The 25,596-nt window shown below is 43.1% G+C and overlaps 1 protein-coding gene across 1 annotated transcript; it reads right to left on the reverse strand.

The window, feature by feature from the left end:
• Window positions 1-286: 286 nt before the first annotated feature.
• C6H9orf43 (chromosome 6 C9orf43 homolog) lies at window positions 287-25,596 on the reverse strand. The gene is made up of 17 exons (XM_042055311.1): window positions 25,407-25,596; window positions 25,145-25,295; window positions 21,367-21,425; window positions 16,472-16,495; window positions 13,215-13,290; window positions 11,356-11,419; window positions 6,759-6,934; window positions 5,990-6,137; window positions 5,549-5,621; window positions 5,251-5,309; window positions 4,969-5,011; window positions 3,127-3,165; window positions 2,774-2,869; window positions 1,991-2,060; window positions 1,689-1,839; window positions 1,266-1,335; window positions 287-1,054 (listed from the first exon to the last, which is right to left on the reverse strand). Exons 1-17 carry the CDS (start codon window positions 25,555-25,557, stop codon window positions 657-659), a joined length of 1,848 nt encoding a protein of 615 aa, XP_041911245.1. The 5' UTR covers window positions 25,558-25,596; the 3' UTR covers window positions 287-656.

The following is a 25,596-nucleotide window of genomic DNA, read 5'->3' on the forward strand; positions in this document are numbered from 1 at the left end:
GATTAAAGGAGTGTGCCCACCACCGCCCGGCATGACTAGATTTCTTAGAAACCAGACTTTTGTTAAGTCTTCAGAGTTGGAATGAATTCTAGGAAAAAAAGAAGAAAAAGGGGGGGATGTACAATTAAAAGAGATTAGAGCATACTGAGAAAATGTAACTTATAATCTTGTTTGAATTCTAATATGAATATGTCAACTGTAAAAAAAACTTAATAAGACAGGAACATTTGAATGTGCTTGGATATGTGAAATCAAGCGATCAGTATTAGTTCTGTGTAATGAAATAATTTTTGGATTTTTAGTGCTTTTTTCGATATTGAATTATTGTAGCTAAGATTGAACTCTAAGGTGGGAGGAGCCCACAATGATTACCACTCGATAATGGTGCAGGCCCCGTTACCAAGAGAAGGCATCTCCAGGGAATGAGCGGAGTATGTAGGGATATTATAGAGGTTCCCATAGCTGAGTCCAGCTTCCTACCACTACAAAGATTCAGAGCAATAAAGGGGACCCAGAAAACAGACACAAGGAAGCACACCTACCTCCTCTCTTCCTGGAAACAGAGAACAAGTCCTTTGATAAGGGATTGGGTTTAATCGTGGAAATAATCCGCCCTGGAAAAGTTTCCTATATTTAGCGGTACTGGGGCTTTTTTCTCACTCATGTTGGAGTTGTAAAGCAAGTGAAAAAAGCAAGGTCTCTAAGCCCTCATCCCGTTGGAGGAATCCAGAGAACAAAAGTCCCTTTTCTATCCAATGTCCAAGATCATTGTCCTCAAATACCAAGAACTGTTCTGGGTAGGCCTGCCCATATGACATCCCCAGCCTAAGCATCCAGAGATGCCTCGCTCTGTGTCCTAGAAGATGGGTCTCCTCATCTTCGTCAACACTGGCCTGAAGAATCCTCAGCAGTTTGAGATCAGGGTTCCAGCCGGTTCTGTCCATACTTCCAGACAAACTCCTGGGACTGCTCTCATGGCTGGAAGGAAGCAGTCCCAGCATAGTCTCGCCCACATCACTCAGGTCCTTGTAAACTGAATCATATAGTTCCGGACCTGAAAGAAGACCCAACCATTAATAGCATGGGTTATTTCTCCCAAATAACTGTAACAAGAGGCATTTTAGAACAGACTGGCTCTCTTTAGGACCCCTCCAAAGCATAAGGATTGTGCTCATCCCCCCCCCCCAATCCCCTGCTCCTCCTCTCCAGAAAGTCAGCCATCCTAGCCAGCACAGGGTCAGCTCTCCCAGTTCTCAGGCACTTACTCTCTGGACTGCTGTAGTAGTCTGTGTAGTTGGTGTCCAAGTCATACGCCACTGAGTCATCTATGGAAACCTACACTCATGGGGGTGAGCAGAAGAAATTGCTCTTTGCAGTGTTGTTCATGTCCGCAGCATCCATGTCAGGAAGCAATAAACTACCCACAATTCCAATTCCAGTTCCCAGTGATCAGATGTCCCTCTTGTGGCCTCTGCAGGCACTGCACATACATAATACCCCCCCTCTCTCTTTCTCTCTGTCTGTCTCTGTCTCTCTCTCAATAACATAGACATTAAAATTAATGTATTTTAAAATATAGAAAAGTGACTAGTCTTTTCAATAAGCACTAATAAATTACGTAGAGAGAATCATAGGCAACAATACAGGCAACTTGGCTAATAGCCCCCCCCCCCTCCAGGGGCACTGACTGATCTCAAATGAGAGAAGAATGACTGGACTGTCCAGTCAACCCCAGACTTATTGCGAAACCACACATCATGGCTAGGCATGGGTGGCATGAGCTTGTGACCATAATCCTCTGGAGGCTGAAGCAGGAAGATCATCAAGTATGAAGTCATCCTGGGCTTACATAGCAAGATCCCATCTCAAGAAAAAAAGTAACTGGAATAGATCATCTCTGCTTGTACTTTGATGTTTGCTGCCACAGCAGGAGAGGATCGAAACTGAGCCGCAGAGGGCTCTGGGGCATACTCACACGTTTCACGCTGACTTTCTTCCCCTCCTCTTCCTGCCTCCCTTCTGCTTCAGCTCACTTTCCTGTCTTGATGGGATTCTTGGGCCTAGTAACAACAAAGTAGGTTCAATCCTCTTTTTACTGGCATTTCATGCCCACTGCTGACTTCTGGTTGACCCCTAAAGTAGCTCCCTAGTCAGGACAAAATGAGGCCTTCCTTCCTGGTAGATAAAAGGGAGTTAGACCCTTCTAAATTCCATTTTCGTCAAGGAGCATCTTTTTTTATAACTGATGTATAAAAACTATTGTACCTATTATGAGTTTCCATGTGATGTTTCAAAATATGCATACCCCATGTAAGCCTTCTGAGCTCTTTGTGGTCCTGTCTACCTATGTTGTAACTACGTCTGCTAGAGATTAAAGTGAGACTAAAGCATATGCCAAGAGACTCAGTGCCAGCGGTGGTGAGGCACACAGCACCCAGGAGGCAAAGGCAGATGAGTTCCAGCCCAGCCTGATCTACATATCAAGCTCCAAGCTAGCTGGGACTATACCATGAGAACTTGTCTAAAAAAAAAAGTAGGAAGAGGACTGGAGAGACGGCTCAGTGGTTAAGAGGACTAGTTGCTTTTCCAGAGGACCCAAGTTCACATCTCAGAATACACAATGAAGTTCATAAGCATTAGAAACTCTAGTCCCAGAGCATCCGATGTCTTCTTCTGGCTTCCTTGGGCACCACATCCACAGGGTCCACAGGTACACATGCAAAACACCCATAAACATAAAATAAAATTTAAATTTAAAGAGAGAGACACACACCTCTTTGAGGCCATTGCTGAAGAGGCAGGCACCAAATAAAGTCCAATCTCTTTATAACTTCTGACTGAAGCAAGAACCATAGAACTGTCCAAAGAACTAAGACAGAAGTATAATGTTCAATCTATGCCCATTAAAGGATAAGAAAGCTCATGTTGTACAAGAACATCTCAAAAGTCATCAAAGTGATGAAGCAGTCCAGGATTTCAGAAAGAAATGTGTCATCTGCACTGAACAAGTAGAGCAGACAAAGCTGATGACACAATTGTCCATGTGGGCACTTGCCCCAGTAAGGTGTTAGCACCAGCTGATCAAAGATGGCAAAAAAAAATTTGACATGCAAAGTCAAGTCTTACCTTGTAGGGGAAGGAAAGAGCAAATACAACAGAGGAAAACTGGAAAATACAAGAAGAAAGCAATATGTAACTTGCATTCAACAAAGGTGACAGACAGACAAGAGACCCAGAATTTCTCAAAGAGGTGCAAAGTGGATCCCTGCAATTATCAGCAGCAAAGAAACTGGATCTCTAAGGCAGGCATGGCAGTGCACACCCATCATCCCAGCACTTAGAAGCAACAGAAGAAGGATCAAGAGTCTGAGGTCAACCTGATCTACTAGTGAGTTCCAGGCCGGCTTGGGCTACACAGTGAGAACTTGTCTCAAAAAGAAATCAAGAGGCTGCTATCTCTGTTTCCATCCATTACTATCCCTTGTTTGAGAATGTGACTGCCCTCCTCTGGTGATACCCGAACAGGCCCAAATTAGTTTCTGAATATAGGCCCTAGGGTGTTTCTTTCATGAACACTGTTTTCACAACCACACCCTGAATGCACCCATCCTCTCTTTCTCAACCTTCTCTAGATGAACAGCTTCCAAATATTCTGCTAAAACAGAACACTAATCATATGCTCCCATGAGCACTGGATCTCAGCTAAGCTTCACACTAGCAGCACTGGGAAGCTTTAACATACCTGGGTCCCCAATTCCAGAAATTCTAATGCAGGGTTCAGGCTGGGTGTTAAGTTTAAAAGTTTCTCAGTTGGCGTCGGTGTGTAGTCAGGATGGACATACTGACCTGAGACCTAAAGGGCACATGCAGGTGCAGAGAGTCTATGTAGGACCCCCTCTCCACACTCTCCCTTAAACCCTCATAGCCACTCTAAGCAGTTACACTAAGCAAGATGTGTCTTCACAGGCCACTCTCAATTTCGGGAATCCTTTCTCCACACCAGGATCCAATTCACACATCGTCTTCTCTGTAAAGTCCATCTCAGCTCAGGGAGGACAGCCACTGCTCTGAGACTCAGAGAGGCATACCAGTCACCCAAGCAAAACAGCTCTTGTTGGGAGCATCAGGAAGAAGCACAAAGGTACCAGAAGAGAACTGTGGGAGTGATCATCATGGATATGAACTCACCAGGCTAACGAACAGAGAGATACAGAGAACGTAGGACGAGAAGCAAAGCAAGAGGACGGCATCTTTCTCAGGGACATCTCACCTGAGCCCTCTCAGGACCCCAGACTCCACAACCAATTCTGAGAACTTGGTTGTTTGCAAAGTAAAGCCAGCAATATACAGTCTGAGCAAGGCAGAACAATCTTACAAGATTCTAGAAGAGTCTTCCTTGGCCTTTCCTACTCTGAATTCAAGCTGAGAAATGTCAGCCAGACAGTGTTCCATGTACCCTTTAGTCCTATGAGATCAGAGTTCCATAAACAGAGGTACTATTCTGGGTTTCAACATCAACACCGGTTTTAAAAGACTGCCTATTAAGTACTGGCTACTGCTGATACAATCTGTTGACTACCCGGTGAGTCCCAGAACTCTCCAGCTTTTGGTAGAGAAACCAGAGGGCTCTTAAGAGACAGGATCTGTCTATGTAACCCTCAAACTTCCAACCCTCCCATCTCAGCCTGTGATGTACTGATAGAAGCATATATCACTACACCTGATTCTCGCACTGAAGAAAATACAACTATGAGTCAGCCATCTTTCGGATGCCCTTGTGAAGCAGACATATAGCTAACCTGCTTGTTCAGTTACTATTTAGTTCAAGGATGACTCGGGACAGACCAACCTGACAAAGGCAAGTTTTACAATGACAAAAGCATGCTTGACTGCTGCCTTAACCTCAGCTCAGGATGCCAGCACTTAGACTGAGCAAAGGGAGGGTTATAAATATCAACCTGTACATACTAGGCTCACTCTCCACATCACTCTTGACTGTCTTCTCAGCCTCCTGAAACCAACATAAGGAACTGAATTAGGACTTTTGGAAACAAAACTTTTGCAAAAAGAAAGATATCTGGGTAGTAATGTCATATCCACACCCGACAGACAGGGGAGAAAGAACTTAAATGACAGCCAGATAGTAATGTCACATCTACACCAAACAGATAGGGGAGAACCCCTCCTCTCAGTTACCCCTTCCCAGTCCTTGCTGTACCCCCACCCAAGAGAGTTCCCTCACTACTATACCTGACTTTTAGTAGAGGTTTTCACCTTCCTCTGCTGCTCCTTCTGCTGCTTCTTGTAACCTGGTAACCAGAGAGGCCAGCTCAGTCCTTTCCCCAACTGAGAGCCCACACCTTCTGCTAGGCTACCTACTGTGACCTGCTCCACTATGGTACTCTGCTTCCCTGGCCAGGACCAAGCAAGCAGCTGCTCTGAAACTGGAGTCTCCTGAGTTCTCCACATGACCCTGTGTGACCTGAACATGGACCACGTGACATGAGGGAACACAGTGGCAGTGCAGTGGCCGACGGGAGGACAATACCTGAAGATCCTTCGGCTCTCTTCAGGTTGTACTGCAGCTTCCTCAGATGCCCAGGGTACCTCAACGATGGTCTCTGCCAGAAAAAAAAAAAAATGCACGAAAAGCTCCTGTGTGGGTCTCTCTCTGCCCCGAGCATGCGTTTACCTAGTCTATAAGCATGTTTTGAGAAATAGGTGTTTGGTAGCAGCTTTCTACCAAGGTCCGAGGAAGAAAGTAAAGGAGTTGAAAATGGGGTCCAGAAGACCCAGAGACATTGCTTGCCCCTTGCCCCTCCCCCCATACTGGCTTTCACTCCCATATAATCCAGCCCTCAGCTCTGCAAGGCCTGGTCCAGAGTTGCAGGGCAGAAGAAGACAGCAGACAGCCACATCTTCCTGTCCTGAAGACAGGTGGGCATGACTTCCTTGTGGGCCTTCTCCTCTGAGACACCATGGCTCTTACTTGCAGGGTCAGGCGGTGCACAGTTAGATACATCTTAGAAGAGATAGCGCTGTCAGGGCGGGTCTTTTCCAGAGGAAGAGTCTTTTTCATCTTGGCCAACTCTATCTTTACCTCAGGACAAGTCATGGTTTTCTCATGTGCCAAAATGCTAAAGGGGACAGAGACATCTAGACAGTCAGCAACTTCCCGGTTGGCTCTTCTCAGAGAGTGGAGCTTGAGAGAAGGAAAAGGGGCTTTAAAGAAAGTTCCACTTGGGCTCTAGAAAGGTTTGCATGGGTCTCTTTCAGTAATATGTCTTTCACTCAATTAAAGGCTAACTATACCAGACTCCTATGCTTTATACCACTAACCCCTTACAGCACCCTAAGGAGAGAGATATTATCATCCTCCTCATTTTGCAGATGAGCAAAGCTATGCAGAAATGAGCTAAAGCCAGTTAAGTTTCAATATGCAATTCAAAGGCTGTCATACTCCAAATTACACACACCATTATACCTCCCAAATGGACAAATGTCCATAATTAATCAATGGGGGGAAAAGGAGAACAGGAATTCAAATGAGAGTCCACCTAATAGGCTTAGCCTGGAGCCCAGTAGATTGTCAGTGCTTGATGAATGGTGGCAGTAATGGCCGTCACCGTGCATGTCAGTAATCCAAACAAGTAGGGTCAAGCTTGCTCCCTGTTCTCCTCAAAGCACATGGTTCTGCCCTTTTCAACTTCAATAAAGAGCAGGGCTCTGGCTCTCCTCACTGACTACATGATACTCACCATTCCTTCAGGAGATCCCGGGGAAGCATGTCGACTTGGGCCAACAGAGGTATGGCTTCGGAACCTAATTTGTCAAATAAGTGCACTGGGGAGGGAGGAGGCACAATCACCCCCGGACTTCTCGAGTATGTTGACATATACTGCCTTCCAGAGAAATACAGAGGTGGCTTGCTTTTCTGGAAGAAACCATATGTAAGTCACTCTCTGAAGCATTCTCCTCCCAACATTCCACCCTGATGAATGAAACTCCTCATTTCCAGACTATGTCAATTTGATTGAATTAAAACAGACAAACAGACAAACAGACAAACAAACAAACAAACAAACAAAAAACTACTGAGGTGAGGCCAAAGAGATGATGGCTCAGGGGTTAAGAGCAGTGGCAGCTCTTCCAGAGCTCCTGAGTTCAATTCCAGCAACCACATGGTGGCTCATGACAATAGGATCTGATGCCCTCTTCTGGCATGCAGGTGTACATGCAGAGCCCTCATATATAAAATATAAACAAAATAAAATACTGAGAGCAGCAGGTGACAGGGTTCAGTGGGTAAAACACTTGCTGCACAATCTGGAAGCCATGATGGAAAGAGGGAATCAACTCTGAAGAGTTGTCCTCTGATCAAACACACACACACACACACACACACACACACACACACACACTAATAACAACTAATAAAAATGTTAAAAAGATTAACAAAGTACCCTCTGGGTGTGTCTGAAAGGACTCCAGAAATGATTAGACCACGAGGCCACTGATGTCTTGAGTGGGTTCATAATACAATGGCACAATTGGGATGCAGTAAAGGGGAGGTGGAACCTAGCTGGCAGCAGTGGGCAACTGGAGACGTGGCCCTAGAGGCCTCTTACTCACTCACTCTCTTTGCACCCAGTCTGCCAATCATCGAACAGCCTCTGCCACATGCTCCTACTAGCCCAATATTCTGCCCAGGCACCTGAGGTCAAGCAACCATTTGCTATGAGCCCCCTGAAACTGGAGCCAGCAGAAGGTTTTCCACCTGTGAAGTTGTTCTCTTGGGAATTTTGGTGATAGCAACAACAAAATAACACACAGACCTACTTCAACTTTTCCCACCTTCTCTCCTCCATGAAGGACACCCAGTTTCTCCCTTGTTGGGCTTCTAACATGCTGTTCCAATGACATAAAGCCAGGATCAATTTGTTTTTCTGAAGAGGCCATTCACTTATCCACTGAACAAACTAACAATAATAATCCAACTGGGTGCCAGACAGAAAGTAGGAGTTGGTCAAGAAAGGACATGGAGCAGGAACTACTTCCAGGGACATAAGATCATATTTACCAGAAAGGCAGGCTTGGGGTTGGAAGCCCAGGCCATAATAACTTCTGATCCTTTCATTAGATGCTGAGAAAGCACTTGACAAAATTCAACACCCCTTTATGATAAAGGTCTTAGAGATATTAGGGATACAAGGTTCATACCTAAATATAATAAAAGCTATATACAGCAAGCTGACAGCTAACATCAAATTAAATGGAGAGAAACTCAAATCCATTCCACTAAAATCAGGAACACAACAAGGCTGTCCACTCTCTCCATACCTCTTCAATATAGTGCTTGAAGTTCTAGCAATAGCAATAAGACAGCAGAAGGAGATCAAGGGGATTCGAATTGGAAAGGAAGAAGTTAAACTTTCGTTATTTGCAGATGGTATGATAGTGTACATAAGTGACCCCAAAAACTCTACCAAAGAACTCCTACAGCTGATAAACACCTTTAGTAACGTGGCAGGATCCAAGATCAACTCCAAAAAATCAGTTGCCCTCCTATACACAAAGGATAAAGAAGCAGAGAGGGAAGTCAGAGAAGCATCCCCTTTCACGATAGCACAAATAGCATAAAATATCTTGGGGTAACTCTAACCAAGGAAGTGAAAGATCTATTTGACCAGAACTTTAAGGCATTGAAGAAAGAAATTGAAGAGGACACCAGAAAATGGAAAGACCTCCCATTCTCTTGGATGGGTAGGATCAACATAGTAAAAATGGCAATTCTACCAAAAGTAATCTATAGATTCAATGCAATCCCCAACAAAAATTCACAGATCTTGAGAGAACAATAATCAACTTTATTATGGAAAAACAAAAACCCAGGATACCCAAAACTATCCTATACAATAAAAGTACTTCCAGAGGCATTACCATCCCTGACTTCAAACTCTATTACAGAGCTACAGTAATGAAAACAGCTTGGTACTGGCATAAAAACAGAGAAGTCAACCAATGGAATCAAATAGAAGACCTGGATCTTAACCCACAAACCTATGAACACCTGATTTTCGACAAAGGAACTAAAATTATACAATGGATGAAAGAAAGCATCTTCAACAAATGGTGCTGGCATAACTGGATGTCAACCTGTAGAAGAATGGAAGTAGATCCATATCTATCACCATGCACAAAACTCAAGTCCAAATGGATTAAAGACCTCAATATAAATCTGACCACACTGAACCTGATAGAAGAACAAGTGGGAAGTAGTCTGCAACACATGGACACAGGAGACCAATTCCTATGTATAACCCCAGTAGCACAGACAATAAGAGCAACAATGAATAAATGAGACCTCCTGAAACTCAGAAGCTTCTATAATTCAAAGGACACTGTCATTAAAACAAAAAGGCGACCTAGTGAATGGGAGAAGATCTTCACCAACCCTGCTTCAGAGAAAGGTCTAATCTCCAAAATATATAAAGAACTCAAGAAACTAGACATTAAAACTTCTAATTAACCCAATTAAAATGGGGGGGTACTGAACTGAACATAGAATTCTCAACAGAAGAAGTTCAAATGGTCAAAAGACAGTTAAGGTCATGCTCAACCTCCTTAGCGATCAGGGAAATGCAAATCAAAACAACTTTGAGATACCATCTTACACCTGTTAGAATGGCTAAAATCAAAAACACCAATGATAGCCTATGCTGAAGAGGTTGTGGAGTAAGGGGTACACTTATCCATTATTGGTAGGAATGCAAACTTGTGCAACCACTTTGGAAATCAGTGTGGTGGTTTCTCAGGAAATTCGGGATCAACCTACTCCAGGACCCAGCAATTCCACTCTTGGGAATATACCCAAGAGATGCATTTGTTCAACTATGTTCATAGCAGCACTATTTGTAATAGCTAGAACCTGGAAACAACCTAGGTGCCCCTCAATGGAAGAATGGATATAGAAAGTGTGGCACATATATACTTTAGAGTTCTACTCAGCGGTAAAAAAAACAATGACATCCTGGACTTTGCATGCAAATGGATGGAAATAGAAAACACTTTACTGAGTGAGATAACCCAGACCCAAAAAGAGGAATATGGTATGTACTCACTCATAAGCGAATTCTACCCATAAACAAAGGGCATTGAGCCTATAGTTCGTGATCCTAGAAAAGCTAAATAAGAAGGTGAACCCAAAGAAAAACATATAGTTATCCTCCTTGATAATGGAAGTTGACAAGATCGTCGGACAAAAGTTGGGAGCAGAGGAGTGGGGGTGGACTGGGGGAAGGGGAGATGGGGAGATGGGAGAAGGGGAGAATTGGGGGAATGGGATAATTGAGATGGAGGAAGGGTGGATATGGGAGTAGGGAAGAAGTTATCCTAACCAAAGGAGCCACTTTAGTGTTGGCTAGAGTCTTGGCTCTAGAGGGGTTCCCAGGTGTCCAAGGGGATTTCCCCAACTAGTTCCATGGGCAGCAGAGGAGAGGGTGCCTGAACTGGCCTTATCCTATAGCCACACTGAGGAATATTTTGCATATCACCATAGAACCTTCATCTGGTGATGGATGGAGATAGTGACAGAGAAGTACATTGGAGCACTGGACTGAGCTCCCAAGGTCCAAATGAGAAGCAGAAGGAGGGAGAACATGAGCAAGGAAGTCAGGACCACGAGGGGTGTGCCCACCCACGGAGATGATAGTGGGGCTGATCTAATGGGAGCTCACCAAGGCCGGCTGGACTGGGACTGATGGAGCATGTGATCAAACCAGGACTCTCCTGAATGTGGCTGACAATGAGGGCTAACTGAGAAGCCAAGGACAATAGCACTGAGTTTTGATCCTACTGCATGGACTGGCCTTGTGGGAGCCTAGTCTGTTTGGATGCTCACCTTCCTAGACCTGGATGGAGCGAGGAGGACCTTGGACTTCCCACAGGGCAGTTCTTTGGACTGTAGAGGTAGGGGGTGTGGGAGGAGGGGGAGTGGGAGGGGAATGGGTGGAGGGGAGGAGGTGGAAATTTTTAATAAATAAAAAAAATTAAAATTAAAAAAATAACTCCTGATCCACCAGAATACTATCCCACCACACTGGGAATTTGCTTCTGACTGGCAGAAGTCCCCCTTGACAGCCACTGCTTCCTTCTGTCCTCTCTTCAAATATTTCTTACCTTCCCACAGAGAATAGCTAGGGAGGGGTCTGAAGATGTCTGTAGCTATTCCTAAAGAAAGGGTTTCATTTACAGATTTTGTTCATTCAGATAAAGGGGGTGAGATGGGTGGGGAAAATCTAAAGAACACCTGTCAATTCTACAGCATCACTTCATAGGGGCAAACATGAAACTCACCTCTCCCAGCTTCTTTCTCCTCTTCTCAAGCCAGCTGGAAAAAGCAGAAGTCTTTCCAACTGAGCTTGAAATAAAAAAAACCAGAACTCATTCCCAGACATTTTAAATAGAAGCGCTACAGACATTTGTGAATGACAAGCGTGGGGATGGCGGGAAGCTACGCCATGTTTTCAGTTTCTTTCATACGACCACCATTCTATCCCAGGCCCACCCACCCCCACGATTTCTTTACATGAAAGAAAAGGAACTTTTATGGCTCTTGTTGGTGACAGCACACATACATGCTCACACTCTCTCTCTCACACACACACTGTCACACACTGTCACACACACACACACACACACACACACACGATGCATATATAAAGAAGGATAATTTGGTCACAAAGCGAAAGTGAAAAAGAAATTCTTAAGATTGATATAAATGAGAAATCTATTGTTTTGTTTTTGTTTTTTGTTTTTGTTTTTCTTGAGACAGGGTTTCTTCGTGTATTTCTGGCTGTCCTATAGACAAGGTTGGCCGCAAACTCACAGAGATCCACCTGCCTTTGCCTCCATGAGTTCTGGGATTGTTGTTGTTGTTTTAATTCAGTCACTGAATAAGAACTGAAAACCTCAGTGATTGTCAAAGAAAAGCCAGACACCTTTCCTACAGTTGTCAATGCTAGCAAGCCTTTGGGCCTTCTCTCTGCTTATGCACAAGGCTTGTATGCTGCTCATTCTGTATTGATGCCATAGGTCTCAAGGTTGAGATCAAAATTTCATATGTTTCACTGAGGGTTCTTCAGCTCATTTTTGAGGGAAAAAAAAACAAACAAAAACCTGAATGTATTTCTTTTTAGTGAAAGGTTTTTTGTTGTTGGTTTTTGTTTTTTTTGTTTTGTTTTTTACATGTTCTTATTTCAGAGGTTGGGGCTACACATGCCACAGTGTTCTTGTGTAAGGACAACTTGTAGGAGTCAGTTTTCTCCTTCTACCCATGTGCGTTCCAGGGATCAAACTCTGGTCACCAGGCTTGGTGGAGAGTGTCCTTACCTGCTAAGTCATCTCATGGGCCCAGCACTTATTTCTTTTTTTAATATTTATTTATTCATTATGTATACAATATTCTGTGTGTATGCCTGCAGGCCAGAAGAGGGCACCAGACCCCATTACAGATGGCTGTGAGCCACCATGTGGTTGCTGGGAATTGAACTCAGGACCTTTGGAAGAGCAGGCAATGCTCTTAACCTCTGAGCCATCTCTCCAGCCCCCCAGCACTTATTTCTTAAACCTTACAAATGAATTTAACTTTGGGAGAATGGACAGCAAGATGGCTCAGCAGACAGAGATGGTTCAGCAGGTAAAGATGCCTGTCACCAAGACTGATGACCTGAGTTTGATCCCTGGAACTCACATGGTGAAAGGGAAGGAGAGACCCAACTACTGCAAAATAGCCTCTGATTTCTCCAAGAGTACCTTGACATGCTCCCTCCCCCAATTAATATTTTTTAAAAAGTGGAAAGTCATGCCCCCAAGCCCAGCTACTTCAACAAGTTGTCTTCTAACTACTAAACCTGCGCCGTGGTGCACACATACAAAACTAAATGTAAATAAACTGGACTCTGTCTTATGTCTTGCTTTACTGCCATGCAGAATTTGAAGTAGAGAATGCCCTCCGCAGGCATCTCACAGTGACATTGTAGCAGAATCCCAGTGTAAGAAGAGTCAGAGCAAGCCTGGGCCACCTTCTGTGTTTGGCCTGCAGCTGCTTAGAGTGAGGTAACTAACAAGGAGATCAAAATGGGGTCTGCAGAAGACCACAGGGAACTTAAAGAGTATGGGTACCAAGGCCTCTAAGTTTTAGACAGGATGCTCACCTCATGTTCTTCTCCATTTCTTCTGGAACCCAGGTTACCACCCATGTTTCTGACATCTTCAGAGAAGGAAGTTTGCCTCGTTCAAATTCACACTGAAAGCTAGGAAAAGGTGTGCAGTGGTCTGGGACTGAGCACCAGCAGGAGGTTGGGGCCACAGACCAAATGCTATATTGTTATATTCACCAAAACATTTCATGATTCAGAAAATTATTTTTTAAAAACTGTTCCTACATCTGATATCAATATAAGTACTTCTCAAGGGGTAGAAGTTTTAAACAATAACATTCCCTGTTTCTGCATGACATTAGTGTAGAATTTAGAGAAACCTGTTTCAAATGAAGCTATCTGGAGGCAACCCTATAGGGACTCTACTTATTCTGCCACTCTACTGCAAAGACTGGGATTCCCTGTAGGTAAGGCAGCTCACATTTTGGAACCAGGGATATACTGAGTACAGGTAATCAAGGTTTCTTCCTTTAGTTTAACCCTGTCTATAATTACAGAAATCCATATAAGTTAGCATGTTAATTTCTCCCATCCCTGAGATCGATCACACAACACTAGGATTCAAGGAAATCCTATGAATCATCTAGTCCATATTCTGTTTAAGTCTTGCCTTCTGATCAGAAATGACTGTCTTTGGGAGATAGAGGCAAGGGTATCTCTGTGAGTTCCAGGCCAGCCTAATATATATAACAAGTTTCAAGTCATCTGGGGATACATAATAAGACTCTGTCTCAAAAAAGAAAAAAAATCAAGAAAGAGAGAGGAGTAAGGAGAGAGAAAAAGAGAGAGAACAAGACAGGAAATATCAGAATATTCACCCTATGGGAAGGTAAAGATTATCTGATGCTCTTTTTGACTGCAAAATCTAGCATTATCTTTAGTTGGCATATAAAATAAAGGGTTTTGTTATGACATTTTCATACATGTATCTAAAATCCGTGTCTAACCATGGATCACAGTTTTTAAGTTGCAGGCATCAGACTAGACGACTTTAAGGCCCATTTTAAGCATGACATTTCGGCAACCTAAGTTCTCTGGATATGAAATAAGAATGTTTACTTAAAAGCTGAAAATGGCTTTTTTTTTTGTTGTTTCAATAGCCTGCCTGCAGCAAGGTAGGCCCTTTGTCTGCGAACTCCCTGGCCAAGGACACCTGATCTTAGTACCAGAAGATACATCAGGGAGTTGAGTGAGTTCCTGACCCTGCGGCAGCAGCCCAGGTGACAGAGCACAGACACTCCTCAACCCCCATCCTTCCTGGTCTTTCGGCTGGGGCTATTCTCCCCGGCTACTGCCTCTCTCTTCCTACCCCACCCAGATTGCATCCAGAAAATCCCTCCCTTCTTCCTCCCCTCTTGAGGCTCATAGAATCCCCAGCTCAGCCTGATGGGGCACTGGGACGGGATGGTGAGTGCAACTGGGCAGTAGGGAGTTTATTTGTTTCAATAGCCCGCTTGCAGCAAGGTAGGCCCTTTGTCTGCAAGCTCCCTGGCCAGCAAGGACACCTGATCCTGTAAAAGAAAATCCATAGAGGAGAATTCAGAAAGAAGAGATGGGCAGGCGCCAATGCAAGAATTCCTCCAACAATCTGAAAAACAACATGAAGTCACCAGAACCCGGCAATCTTACAACAGGAGGATTTGAACACCTCAATCAAGAAGTAGAAAAAACTGACTTTATGAAAGTGATAGAGGCCCTTAAACAGGAGGTGAAAAATTCCCTTAAAGAAATGGATGAGAAGAATAACAAAAAGTTTGAAGAATTGAGTAAATTCGTAAATGATATCCTAGGAAACCAAAGAAAAACAATCAAACAGGTAATGGAAACAGTCCATGACTTGAAAATTAAAATGGGGCAAGAAAAAAAAACACAAACCGAGGGCCAGCTGGATATGGAAAATCTAGGTAAACAAATAGAGACTACAGTAACAAGCATAACCAACAGAATACAAGAGATAAAAGAAAGAATCTCAGATTCTGAAGATACCATAGAGAAAATAAACGCACTGATCAAAGAAAACAGCAAATCCAACAAATTCTCATCACAAAACATTCAGGAAATCTAGGACACAATAAAAAGACCAAACCTAAGAATAATAGGGGTAGAAGAAGGAGAAGAAGTACAGCTCAACAGTCCAGAAAATATATTTACTAAAATTATAGAAGAAAACATTCCCAATCTAAAGAAAGATATTCCTATGAAGGTTCAAGAAGCATACAGAACACCGAATAGACTGAATCAAAAAAAAAAATGCCCTCGCCATATAATAATCAAAACACAAAACATACAGAATAAAGAAAGAATATTAAGAGCTGCAAAGGGAAAAGGTCAAGTAACTTATAAAGGTAAACCTATCAGACTTACACCTGACTTCTCTATGGAAACCATGAAAGCCAGAAGGTCCTGGATAGATGTACTGCAGAAACTAAGAGACCATGGACTACTATACCCAGCCAAGCTTTCGTTCACTATCAATGGAGAAAACAAAATATTTCAGGATAAAAACTAATTTAAACAATAGTAGCCACAAATCCAGCCTTACAGAAAGTAATAGAAGGAAAATCACAAACCAAGAAGTCCAACAATGCCCACAATAACTCAGACATCTAGCGACCCTTCACCAGCACATCTCAAAGAAGGGAAACACACAATCTCTACTACCAAAAAAAAAAAATGATGACCGGAGTTAACAACCATTGGTCATTAATATCACTTAATATCAATGGACTCAATTCACCTATAAAAAGGCACAGGCTAAGAGATTGGATACGAAAACAGGATCCAACATTCTGCTGTTTACAAGAAACACACCTCAAACACAAAGACAGACATCTACTCAGAGTAAAGGATAGGGAAAAGGTTTATCAAGCAAATGGACCTAAGAAACAAGTGGGTGTGGCCATACTAATTTCTAACAAAGTTGACTTAAAACTAAAATCAATCAGAAGAGATGGAAAGGAACACTTTGTACTCATTACAGGAAAAATCCATCAGAATGAAGTCTCAATCCTGAATATCTATGCCCCTAATATAAAAGCACCCACTTATGTAAAAGAAACATTACTAGAACTCAAGGCAGCCATCAAACCACACACACTAATAGTAGGAGACTTCAACACTCCTCTCTCACCAATGGACAGGTCAATCAGACAGACACCTAACAGAGAATTAAGAGACTTAATGGAGGTAATGAAACAAATGGACTTAACAGACATCTATAGAACATTCCACCCAAATAGGAAAGAATATACCTTCTTCTCTGAGGTTCATGGAACCTTTCGAAAATTGACCACATACTCGGTAACAAAGCAAACTTCCACAGTTACAAAAAAATATTAGTAACCATCTGTGTCTTATCAGATCACCATGGATTAAAATTAGAATTCAACAACAATGCTACCCCCAGAAAGCCTACAAACTCATGGAACTAAACCACACCTGGGTCAAGGAAGAAATAAAGAAAGAAATTAAAGACTTTCTTGAATTTAATGAAAATAAAGACACAACATACTCAAACCTATGGGACACTATGAAAGCAATGCTAAGAGGAAAGTTCATAGCACTAAGTGCCCACTTAAAGAAAACGGAGAAAGCACACATTGGAGACTTAACAGCACACCTGAAAGCTCTAGAAAAAATAAAGAAGCAGACTCACCTAGGAGGAGTAGAAGACTGGAAATAATCAAACTGAGGGCAGAAATCAACAAAATAGAAACACAGAAAACAATCCAAAGAATCAATGAAACAAAAAGCTGGTTCTTGGAGAAAATCAACAAAATTGACAAACCCCTAGCCAAACTAATCAAATGGCAGAGAGAGAACAAGCAAATTAATAAGATCAGAATGAAAAGGGGGACATAACCACAGACACAGAGGAAATTCAGAGAATCATTAGATCTTACTACAAAAGCCTGTATGCCACAAAATTGGAAAATGTAAAAAAAATGGACATTTTTTAGATAAGTACCATATACCAAAGTTAAACCAGGACCAGGTGAACAATCTAAATAGTCCTGTTAGTCACGAAGAATTAGAAACTGTTATCAAAAACCTCTCTATCAAAAAAAGCCCAGGACCAGATGATTTCAATGAAGAATTCTACCAAAACTTCCAAGAAGACCTAATACCTATTCTCCTTAATGTATTTCACAATATAGAAACAGAAGAGTCATTGCCAAATTCCTTTTATGAAGCTACAATTACCCTGATACCTAAACCACACAAAGACTCAACCAAGAAAGAGAATTACAGGCCCATCTCACTCATGAACATTGACGCAAAAATTCTCAATAAAATACTGGCAAACAGAATCCAAGAACACATTAGAAAAATTATCCACTACGATCAAGTAGGCTTCATCCCAGAGATGCAGGGCTGGTTCAACATATGAAAATCTATCAATGTAATCCACCATATAAATAAACTGCAAGAAAAAGCCATATGATCATCTCATTAGATGCTGAAAAAGCACTTGACAAAATTCAACACCCCTTTATGATAAAGGTCTTAGAGATATTAGGGATACAAGGATCATTCCTAAATATAATAAAGGCTATTTACAGCAAGCTGACAGCTAACATCAAATTAAACGGAGAGAAACTCAAGGCCATCCCACTAAATTCAGGAACACAACAAGGCTGTCCACTCTCTCCATACCTCTTCAATATAGTGCTTGAAGTTCTAGCAATAGCAATAAGACAATATAAGGGGATCAAGGGGATTCGAATTGGAAAGGAAGAAGTTAAACTTTCGTTATTTTCAGATGATATGATAGTGTACATAAGTGACCCCAAGAACTCCACCAAAGAACTCCTACAGCTGATAAACTCCTTTAGTAACGTGGCAGGATACAAGATCAACTCCAAAAAATCAGTTGCCCTCCTATACACAAAGGATAAGGAAGCAGAGAGGGAAATCAGAGAAGTATCACTTTTCATGATAGCCACAAATAGCATAAAATATCTTGGGGTAACTCTAACCAAGGAAGTGAAAGATCTATTTGACCAGAACTTTAAGTCTTTTAAGAAAGAAATTGAAGAGGATACCAGAAAATGGAAGGATCTCCCTTGCTCTTGGATTGGGAGGATCAACATAGTAAAAATGGCAATTCTACCAAAGGCAATCTATAGATTCAATGCAATCCCCATCAAGGTCCCATCTAAATTCTTCACAGATCTTGAGAGGACAATAATCAGCTTTATATGGAAAAACAAAAAAACCCAGGATAGCCGAAATAGTCTTATACAATAAAGGAACTTCTGGAGGAATTACCATCCCTGACTTCAAACTCTATTACAGAGCTACAGTAATGAAAACAGCTTGGTATTGACATAAAAATAGAGAAGTCAACCAATGGAATCGAATAGAAGACCTGGATCTTAACCCACAAACCTATGAGCACCTGATTTTCGATAAAGGAGCTAAAAGTACACAATGGATGAAAGAAAGCATCTTCAACAAATGGTGCTGGCATAACTGGATGTCAACCTGTAGAAGAATGAAAGTAGATCCGTATCTATCACCATGCACAAAACTCAAGTCCAAATGGATTAAAGACCTCAATATCTGAACACACTGAACCTGATACAGGAGAAAGTGGGAAGTACTTTACAACATATGGGCACAGGAGACTGTTTCCTACATATAACCCCAGCAGCACAGACATTAAGGGCAACATTGAATAAATGGGACCTCCTGAAGCTGAGCAGCTTCTGTAAAGCAAAGGACACTGTCACTAAGACAAAAAGGCAGCCTACTGACTGGGAAAAGATCTTCACCAACCCCGCAACAGACAAAGGTCTGATCTCCAAAATATATAAGGAACTCAAGAGACTAGACTTTAAAATGCTAATTAACCCAATTAAAAATGGGGCACTGAACTGAACAGAAAATTCTCAACAGAAGAAGTTCAAATGACCAAAAGACACTTAAGGTTATGCTCACCGTCATTAGTGATCAGGGAAATGCAAATCAAAACAACTCTGAGATACCATCTTACACCTGTCAGAATGGCTAAAATCAAAAACACCAATGATAGCCTTTGCTAGAGAGGATGTGGAGTAAGGGGTACACTCATCCATTGCTGGTGGGAATGCAAACTTGTGCAATCACTTTGGAAAGCAGTGTGGCGGTTTCTCAGGAAATTCGGGATCAACCTACCCCAGGACCCAGCAATTCCACTCTTGGGAATATACCCAAGAGATGCCCTAACATATTACAAAAGCATTTGTTCAACTATGTTCATAGCATCATTATTTGTAATAGCCAGAACCTGGAAACAACCTAGATGCCCTTCAGTGGAAGAATGGATGAAGAAAGTGTGGAATATATACATATTAGAGTACTACTCAGCGATAAAAAACAATGACATCTTGAATTTGCATGCAAATGGATGGAAATAGAAAACACTATCCTGAGTGAGGTAACCATGACCCAAAAAGATGAACATGGGATGTACTCACTCATAATTGGTTTCTAGCCATAAATAAAGGACATTGAGCCTATAATTTGTGATCCTAGAGAAGCTAAATAAGAAGGTGAACCCAAAGAAAAACATATAGTTATCCTCCTGGATATTGGAAGGAGACAAGATTGCCGGGCAAAAATTGGGAACTTGGGGTGGGGTGGGATGGGGGTAAGGGGAGATGGGGAGAGAAAAGTGTGAAGTGGAGGATGGGGAGAGCTTGGGGGAATGGGATGGTTGGGATATAGGAAGGGTGGATATGGGAGCAGGGAAGTATATATCTTAATTAAGGGAGCCATTCTAGGGTTGGCAAGAGTCTTGACTCTAGAGGGGTTCCCAGGTGTCCAGGGAGATGCCCCCAGCTAGTTACTTGGGCAGCTGAGGAGAGGGAGCCGGAAAAGGCCAGATCCTATAGCCATACTCATGAATATCTTGCATATCACCATAGAACCTTCATCTGGCAATAGATGGAGATAGAGACAGGACCCCACAATGGAGCACCGGACTGAGCTCCCAAGGTCCAAATGAGGAGCAGAAGGAGGGAGAACATGAGCAAGGAAGTCAGGACCGCAAGGGGTGTGCCCACCCACCGAGATGGTGGGGCTGATCTAATCGGAGCTCACCAAGGCCAGCTGAACTGGGACTGAAAAAGCACGGGATAAAACCAGACTCCCTGAACATGGCGGACAATGAGGACTGCTGAGAAGCCAAAGACAATGGCACTGGATTTTGATCCTACTACATATACTGGCTTCGGGAGGGGGGGAGGCTAGCCTGTTTGGATGCTCACCTTCTTAGACCTGGATGGAGTGGGAAGGAACTTGGACTTCCCACAGGGCAGAGAACCCTTACTGATCTTCAGACAGGAGAAAGAGGGGGAGTGGAGGGGGGAGGGGGAGGTAAATGAGAGGCGGGGAGGAGGCAGAAATTTTTAATTAAAAAAAAAAAGCCATGTAGAGCCCGGCAGTGGTGGCACACTACTTTTCATACTGGTCCGCCTTGCCCCCTAGCCTTAATACAAGGGGAGGTGCTTAGTCTTCTTGTAACACGAAAAGCCATGTTTTGTTGATACATGTGAGAGACCTGCCCTTTCCTAAACAGAAAGGAAGGAGAAGAGGACTGGTGGGTGGAAACAGAGGTTGGACTGAGGGGACTTGGAGGAGAGGAGGGAGGGGAAACTGTGTCCAGAATGTAAAATAAGTAAATAAATAAAACTGTTTTTTAAAAAGCCACATAGAAAAAAAAAGCTGAAAATGTTCTATATAAGGACAGAGAGAAATCCTCACCTATTCCAAATATTCGCAGATCACTCCCATGCGTCTGAGGTTTCTAAAGACAATGTAGTGTGTGGAGCTGTTAGCATAGAGCCTAGCATACGCTCAAGACAGCTCTTATCCTCCTCATTCCATGATGCTGGGGCTGGAGAGATGACTCAGAGAATAAGACCCAGGTCCAATTCCTAGCACCCAGATGGTGGCTCACAACTATCTGTAACTCCAGCTCCAGGGGATCCAAATGCCTTCTTCTGGCTTTGGTAGGCACTGGGCATATATGTGGTGCACAGATATATAGGGACATACACATACAACCATACACAGAGAATAAACATTTTTAAGAAAGAACAATGTCAAGGGCAAAATATTCCCATTAATAAAGAAAAAATGTTGAGGAACCAACTGTGACTTACTTTAGGAGGTCTAGAGCAACTGGTTACACCTTTGTCATGGAAAGCCTTCTGAGACCTGGAAGACATGAGTTCCAAGCATGAAAGAGAGTAAAAAATAAAATAAAGCCGGGGCTGATCTTTCAAAGGTCATAAATTAAATTCCCAACAACCAAATGGTGGCTCACAACCATCTCTAGTGGGATCTGATGCCACCTTCTGGCTTTAAGGTGTACATATAGATATAACTCATGCATAAAATAAATCTTAAAAGAAAGAAAAAGGCAATGGAATAGCAAAGTTTATGCTCTGAATAAAACCCATCCACTTATTATGAAGGCCCAAGATTTACTATTAATCAAATAAACACAGGTACTCCTATACAGATATTGTAGACTGCACTTTACAACTAGATAGCTCACCAAACTCAATCCATAACCTATGTCTGTCCTTCTACCCATAGAGAAATAGGTACAGCACCTTAAACGACAGTGTGGTAAGAGCCAGCGAGATGCTCATGGAGAGAAGCACTCACTGTGCAAGCCTGACAACCTAACCTTGGTTCCTGACTTCCACACATGCAGTGCCATACACACATGCTTGTACACACACACACACACCCACACACACACACACACACAAAACAGGCACACAAGCCGGGTGGTGGTGGCGCACGCCTTTAATCCCAGCACTCGGGAGGCAGAGGCAGGCGGATCTTTGTGAGTTCGAGGCCAGCCTGGTCTACAAGAGCTAGTTCCAGGACAAGCTTTAGAAACTACAGGGAAAAAACAAAAAAAAAAAAAACAGTCTCGAAAAAACAAAAACAAAAACAAAAAAAAACAGGCACACAAAAGAGAGACAACCTGTAATGTTTTCATATCATTTGTTCCTTATTTCTTAAGACACCTTAAGTTTATGAATGAAAGAGTAATATGGAAGTATGCAAACAAAGATTCCACTCATCCTGGTTTATGAGGTCTCGTGTGATAGAGACCTTAATTCCCAGTGGCATTTCTACAGCTCAGCCTTAACTCTGAGCCCACATCATTCCTACTCTATGTTCCAAACTCTGGAAGAATGTCCTCCCCCTTGTAGGCCCCTGTATGTGTTAGTCCTGTAGTTTAGATTTTCTCTCTGCCAGCTTCCCACATACAAGCCTCCCCTTCAATACACTGCTCTAACTTGAGGGCTGGGGATCGATGCTCTCTGTGCAGATAACAGTGCCCTAGGACAGAAACTCTTTCCTGGGCTTCCATAGCAATACGCAGCAGTCCTTTCAGGACTCCACTGGATCCCCTGACCTCTGGTGTCTTTGCCTCCCCAGCTAGGATGAGATAAACAAAATGCTGTTGTATCCCCAGCAGCAGCCTGATGAGCCCCTCTGGAAACACATCTGTCAGCTGCACGTGTGACTACTGCTTAAGGGGGCTTAAAACCCAGGTGTGCCAAGAGGATGGCGCTCTGGAACACATCCACAAACACGGCAGGAACAATCACTATGGAAGAATTCGGAAGAATCAGTACTCAGCCTTGATGGTGGAGCAGGCCATATTCGCTTATTCATCAGAAACCTGAGCTTCCACTCTGTGCCATGTACTGTTGGAGACACAGGAACGAATAGAACTCTGGCAAGGAATCCATCCTGGGCCCCCTGGATGGGCGGCCAGTGCTCTTAACCATTAAGTCATCTCTCCAGCCTCCAACACTGACATTTTAATGAAGGGAGACTGTGGACTGATGTCCCCAAAGTCATATCTATATTTTAAAAGTCTATAAATCCTCTGAAGGAATGTGGAGATTCCTGGGATTGTGGAGAGTTGGGATGTTACAGATCCAGAACCACATTTTCTTGGCTATCCTTTCATATTCATATTCCTTTTATAACCATTTTTTGTCCAGCTCTGTGTCTGACCTAACATGCTGTAGCCATCAGGTGAAACCTTTTGAGGTTTAGTAACAGATCATTACCACCCCAGAGCTAAGTAAGAATGTCATCGTGTAGCACCTGAGACCCGTAACAGAGAGCTCTCCTGCTTTGTTGTGACCTCTGTGTTTCAGGCCATGGTCACTCATATTTGACTCAAGAATGAACAATGTTATGTTCCTTTTTGTTGTTGTTATTTGAGACAGGGTTTCTCTGTGTAGCCCTAGCTGTCCTGGAACTCACTCTGTAGACCAGGCTGGCTTCAAACTCACAGAGATCCACCTACCTCTGCCTCCCGAGTGCTGGGATTAAGTGATCCACCACAACCAGCTTGCATTCCCTTTAAAGTGAGAACTGTGTTTTGTGGCACAAGGCAAGCAAATCAATAAAAGGCTTCTCAGAGCAGGATGCGAGGCAAAAGAGGCCAAATCAAGTGATGGTCATTTGTGTTCACGGGAAATTTTAAAAAGGTGCTCACCTCTTTGAAAAAGCAATTCTTACATTCAAACTAGATGACAAGGAGGCATTGCTGTAGGAGGATGTGGGGCAGTTTTCTCATGGGCAACTCTGCCCCCAAGGGACATCTGGCAATGTACTTAGGGTTGTCAAAGCTGCAGGAGAGGTAGTACTGGCCTGCAGAGAGCAGAGACAGGAATGAAGCTCAATGACAAAGAGCACAGACCTAGTAATAGCTATCTGACCCAAAGTGTCAGTAATGGTGGCTTGCAAAACCCCAGTCTAGGAAGCAAACTGTAGGTGGATGAGCTGTGGGGTGGGAAGTGTAGAGTATGTGATAGACAGAAAGGACAACATGGCTGGAACCTACTAAACAAGGAAGAGAGACACATAGGAAGAGGTCCATCAGGAAGGCAGATCAGAGGGAACGGATTGACTCTTTAAGGTTGAGAAGACTGCATGGTCAAAGTGTTAGAAACAGAAGTCACCATCAGAAAAGCCAGTGTGACTCTGAGAAAAAGCTGACATCAGAGAGTGAGGACCATGAGTAGAGAGGATTCCAGCAATACAGAGGCTACAATGCTAGAAGGACCAGATTTGAAGGAAGGAGTTGAGTGAGGAGATGGGCAAAGCATTTATCTGTAGTCACAATGTGAAAGTGTTAGAGAAGAGGAGGAGAGCAGATGCCCACACTCAAGGCCATGCAGGAACAGTCTAGGACAGAGGCTGGGGCAGACAGCAAGAACACAGAAGGACCAGGTGGAACAGGAGCTGGCTGGTGGGAGTTCTCTACAGCACCGGACATGTGACATGCCAGGAGCAGCTAAATTGTGCCCCAACACCTAGAATTCATTTGCTGAGTTCCAAGGCCCAGTACTTCAGAGTGTGACTATATTTAGAGACAGAACTCTTTAAAGAGAACTAAAATAAGATAAGGTCCTGTGGTAGGGTCATTATCCAATAGGACTAATATGTTTATAAAATGAAAATAGGGTTAAGACACACCAAGAAGACTGAAGGACAAGATGTCATCTCCTAAGGGAGGGACCTAGGAAAAAAATAATTAACTCCTTGATCTCGGACTTCTTGCCTCCAGAATTCTGTGACAAAGAATTTCGTTAGTCCTACCATTCAGGCAATGGTATTTGGCATGGGCACCAATACAGCCCGGAACTACCCTGCTCCTGGAACACACATGGGACTGTTTCCTTTGGGTTCTCCTCCCCTGTTTTCTACTTACTTAGTTTGGGTATGTTTCATTTTGCTATTTTGTGTTTTGTAACACTGAGGATCAAACTCAAAGCCTTGTATGTGTTGAACAAAGGGGTTTTATTACTGCGCTAGATCTCCAGCCCTTAGTATTTCCTGTTAAACCCATCATTCCCAGAGTCCTCTGTGTGGATAAGAGAAACACTCACCTGCTGTGACGCCTGGAAGCTGGTTTCAACAATAAAGACCGCTCTCGCTCCTTAGGGAAGGTAAATTTTGGTGACTGTCGCTGAGCCACCCTCTTCTTGGTCCACAGGCAGGTATCCGTGATATTGACAATCGTGAGTGTCGGGAGTTTATCTAAGAAAGCAGACCAGAACAAAACATGTAACCTACTGCCTGGGGAAAGGGAAGCAAACAGAAATAGTGTAAGGACTTTGTGAAGAAGACGACAAAGGCTAGCCAACGCACCATCAGTCTCCCGGGAAGATTTGCCGGGTGAGTCCAGGATCCTAGGATGGCCCTTCTCAATCCGTCGGAGAGATGCCCAGCATTGTGGATGCTGACAAGCTTCTGAGCTGCAGTTGGTCTCGTCCCACAGGTCCTCATCTGGTAAGTTCATAGCTACAAATGGTTTAAGAGAGAATCCAATCCTGCAATA

This window comes from Arvicola amphibius, chromosome 6 (assembly GCF_903992535.2).
Source record: "Arvicola amphibius chromosome 6, mArvAmp1.2, whole genome shotgun sequence".
Taxonomy (NCBI): Eukaryota; Metazoa; Chordata; class Mammalia; order Rodentia; family Cricetidae; genus Arvicola; species Arvicola amphibius.

Coding starts and splice junctions, on each gene's coding strand:
- C6H9orf43 (XM_042055311.1), bottom strand. CDS start 25,557: ATGAACTTACCAGATGAGGACCTGTGGGACGAGACCAACTGCAGCTCA. Junction 3,166..4,968: donor TGATGTGGAGAGTGAGCCTA/GTATGTACAGGT, acceptor TGTATTTTCCAG/TTTTCCTCTGTTGTATTTGC. Junction 2,870..3,126: donor CTCTTTCCTTCCCCTACAAG/GTAAGACTTGAC, acceptor CTTCTGTCTTAG/TTCTTTGGACAGTTCTATGG.